The 4023-nt window shown below is 40.9% G+C and overlaps 1 protein-coding gene across 1 annotated transcript; it reads right to left on the bottom strand.

Annotated features, from left to right (window-relative positions):
* Positions 1 to 849: 849 nt before the first annotated feature.
* On the bottom strand, positions 850 to 3749 carry LOC309502561 (serine/threonine-protein kinase pim-2-like; the record flags this gene model as incomplete). Its single annotated transcript, XM_082174964.1, has 9 exons — positions 850 to 917; positions 1363 to 1539; positions 1730 to 2111; positions 2202 to 2252; positions 2406 to 2500; positions 2576 to 2644; positions 3042 to 3213; positions 3373 to 3440; positions 3560 to 3749. The coding sequence occupies 9 exons, from the start codon at positions 3747 to 3749 to the stop codon at positions 850 to 852; spliced, it is 1272 nt and encodes a 423-aa protein (XP_082031090.1).
* Between the last annotated feature and the right edge of the window lie 274 nt (positions 3750 to 4023).

The following is a 4023-nucleotide window of genomic DNA, read 5'->3' as shown; positions in this document are numbered from 1 at the left end:
TTTTTTAACGCTTCTTTTGCTAATTTATCCGCTATTTCGTTTCCTACAATCCCAATATGTGCCGGCACCCAACAAAAGTATACAATTATACCCTCAGTATTCAGCCTATATAATAATGTAGTAAAAAAAAAATAAAAAAAATAAAAAAAAATAATAATGTATCAATTTCTAGTAGGCTCCTGTAGTCAGTCTGAGATAGCAGCCTATCTTTCAGTTTTCCACCGGCCTGAAAACAGCCGGGCCAATCAACGAACAGAGGGCGGGCTGAGAGCCGTGACGTAGACGCTGATTGTACCGTGGATGCGTAGATTTACTTCACATAATCTGCAAAAGTCGTTCACAGCCATGTTCACTCCGGTATTTCGCTCGATGGTTTAGTTTTTGCATCATACATGCGTTTACAGTGGAAGTTAGATGCGGCTGAGCATGCGCATAACACACGCCATAACCAAACGTTATGTGATTGGCTTACGGGTAACCAATGATTTTAAACTTCAGACAAGCACCCCCCCGCGAGAGAGAAAACACTTCTCTATTATGCCCTTCCAGACTCTGTATACGAAGCAAAGTGAAGTAGCAGAGTCTGGTATTACCAGGCTAGATTCTCATAAGCAGCTTTATATAATCCCTTTTCTTCCAGTTGTTTTATTGCTGGAGCTGGAGTTGGGAAGATTGTTGTAGTCCCGTCATTGTTGAAAACTTTTAGTTTAGCAGGAGCCAGAATGTGCGTTCTGATGTCCTGGGCCTTTAACTGTACTCTGATAGGCTTGTACAGAGATCTTTGTTGTCTCACCTTGAAGGAAAAGTCGTGATCAAAATAAATCCGTGTGTCCTTTAGCGTTACTTCCTTCACCGGAACTCCCCAGGAAGTGAGGGAGAGGAATTCTGACGTCGCTCTTCATCTCTTATTCTGTGACCTGAAACAAACAAACAAAAAAGGTTACAGTCATAGATTACAATTAGAAGAAAACATTGTTAAAATCTTTAAAATGAAAAGTGAATATAATCTTCAAAATCATTTGCAGCTGATCTTAGGCTCATTACCTTAAACCAGTCATGTCGAAGGATTTTCCTCAGATAAATCCGTTGACTTGGGCTTTTCTTGAGGAGGGATCGCATCAGGAGGCAGCAATCTGTGCAGAACGATAGAAGTGAGTCAGATTATTACCTTAAACTTTAATTAAGCTTTAAGATTCGACTATTCTATAAAGTACGGTCAGAAAATCAGAAAAAATGCTTGTATTATCCAATATCTATCTTCTATACAGCCACTTGGCTCAGGTGTTACTTTTTCGTACTTTCTTTGTTTTGTATGATTTAAATTACAGTTGGTCTTCTTTGTTGTGATGAACGCCATCTTACCGTTTGACAAGCCAGGATCAGACCAGATGTCATCTTCAATCATTTGCCTGTCTTTTGGTCCAGGAAAGCGTCCACACACCAGCAGGAATAAGAGCACTCCCAGAGACCACACGGTAGCTGGTTTCCCGTGGTACTTCCCCTCTGTATAGTGCTCAGGTGGGCGGTAGGATATGGTGCCTGTAGAAAAAAGATTTGTCTGATGAGTAAGAACCATAGCATGAAATACCATAGCATGTGGTAAAAACATCTGGTGTTTTTCATTTAAAAAAACGCTGCCTCAAATGTGAGATATGGTTTAATATGATACCAATTGAACTAGTCACTAGAACTTAAGTCCCAAACTACAGGTTTGATTCATAATTCATACCAGAGAATCTTTCATAGCCAGCTTCCTGCAGGAGATCCCCGCACCCGAAGTCGATCAGCTTGACCTCAAGCGTTTCTGTGTTGATCAGCAGGTTCTCCAGCTTAACGTCGCGGTGAAACACTCCCCGCCGACAGCACATATGAGCCGCGGTTGTTGCCTGTGCCATGATACGCCGCGCTGTGTCCTCATCTAGGATGCGTTCTTGATGCCTTCGGGAAAAATGCCACAGATCCTCACAGGATGAGGGACGCTCCAAGACCATGATGTATTGGTCAGGCTGGTCCTGCCAGTCCAGCAACTCAATGATCTCTGACACTTTGGGGCCCCCATTAGCCAGGATTAATAGGCCGACCTCTAATGGGAAGGGTGCGGGATGTCCAGGCTGGAAGAAAGATCATTATTATATGAAGGTGTTGTCATTATGTTTACATATTTTAATTTGAAAACAACATAGCGAGTGTAGGCTACTTACAATGTTGATGTATTTCAGGTTCTGCGGCTTTTTGACAATTTTCACTGCCACCTGATCAACCAAAAAACCAAAAAACATTGTTACATTTCTAACATGTCAAATGCAGTAAATACTGTAGTGGAAAAATATACACAAAAAGACTTGAAATGGATGTAGTGAGACAAAATAATTTGCTGACTAAATATTGTAAGAAAATGACGATACCTCAAGGCCATCCTCCAAGCGTTTCCCTGCATAGACAGAGCCGTATGCTCCCTCACCAATCATTCTGCCCATCTCATACCGGCTCAGGATGTTGTCTGCAAAAAGATGATTCAATTTAGTTGCATGGACAGCAGTGAGTTTAATGTTTGAGGTCATGGCCGTAAACTCACCCTCGGTTGTCTCGTCCACTCTGTTGTTGTGACCTGGAGCTGGACTGACTGGACTGTGATGGACTGGAGCTGGAGGGGTTTAGAGCAAGGGATATCATGTTTAAATGCAATCAAAAAATATTAAACACTGCATAGTCATATTATGGTGATTCTTCAGTTACTACATGCATTCTTAAAAAAAAAAGAGTTCTGTTTAAATATTTAAGACATGTCCTGGAAAATATCATAACTTTGATCAAACTTTGGGATTTTGATATAGGTGTGAATTTGTAACATAATTATGGTCATTAATGGCACTTCATCCAATGGGAACAGAAAAATTCCCTTAATTAATTAAGTTCCCATGAATGACACGTTTCCATTAATGGATACTCATATCTAGCTGAAAATGATGTAGACTTTATGATGTACAGAGCGCACTAATAAACAGAGCATTTACACATTGTCAACTGGTCATTGGATTTACCCTCAGCGTGTCTCTCACTACCGGTTGCAGTGGTCTGATCCTCCACTATCTGACCCTGACCTAAGCCACTCCAGTGAAGAGAGAGATGCTCTCCAGAACTCCAGAGAAGAGAGGTCAGATCTACAGACCTATTCTGGCTCTCCTGACTAGCACTTTCCTCACTGCTAATAGGCTGATGATATACATAGAGCACATAGAAGAGATTTGACCCTGATTTCTTTCCATATCACAATAAACAAAGAACATTTCACACAAATGCACAAAAAGGTGTCAAAATCATCCAAATATTAATATATATTCAAATTCATTTGTAGCTTATTAGGGCCAATACCTCAAACCAATTCCGGAAATGTGCTGGACTTCGGTGGCCTGGAGCTGGAGCGGTTCGAACCTGCTGATCTGCAGGAGGAAGAACTTCAAAAATTATATTTTGATATAATATAGTGTGGTCAAATATGGTAATAAATGACACTCCAGTGATATTCTCCAATGGTCATTTGTTTGGCCCTCAGACTTACCCATCCTCGTCCTCTTTCTCATTGGCATCTCATCTTCAGTGCTCTGATGGGAGTCGTGCACCTGCTCAAGCTGTCTCTTCAGCGCCGGACCTCTGCGAGAGGGTTGAGAGGAAGTGGACGGACGTCCATCATCTGGGCTCTGCTCCCTGTCAGCCGGACCTGTGGGCACAGAAACATGTGGGCCTGGCATCCTTCAAAGTGCAATAAAAAAATACAAATACAATACAAAATACAATACAATGCTCCTCAGAAATACCCCTCCCCCCAAAATTAATTAATTAATTAAATAAAACTCCAAACTCCCTCTAAAACAAGAAAAGAACAATCAAATGAAAGAGTCCTCAGAAATAATATGAAGTAATATGAAATATGAAATAATGAAATATGAAATAATATGAACGATGTAACGTTGGCGGATATGTAATCCGATCTCCTTCTTCTAGAAGTATCCTCTCTGAAATCCT

The sequence above is a fragment of the Leuciscus leuciscus genome (assembly GCF_965113295.1).
Source record: "Leuciscus leuciscus genome assembly, chromosome: 7".
Classification (NCBI taxonomy): domain Eukaryota; kingdom Metazoa; phylum Chordata; class Actinopteri; order Cypriniformes; family Leuciscidae; genus Leuciscus; species Leuciscus leuciscus.
Note: the sequence above shows the minus strand (reverse complement) of the source record. Positions and strands in the feature narration are given on the sequence as shown.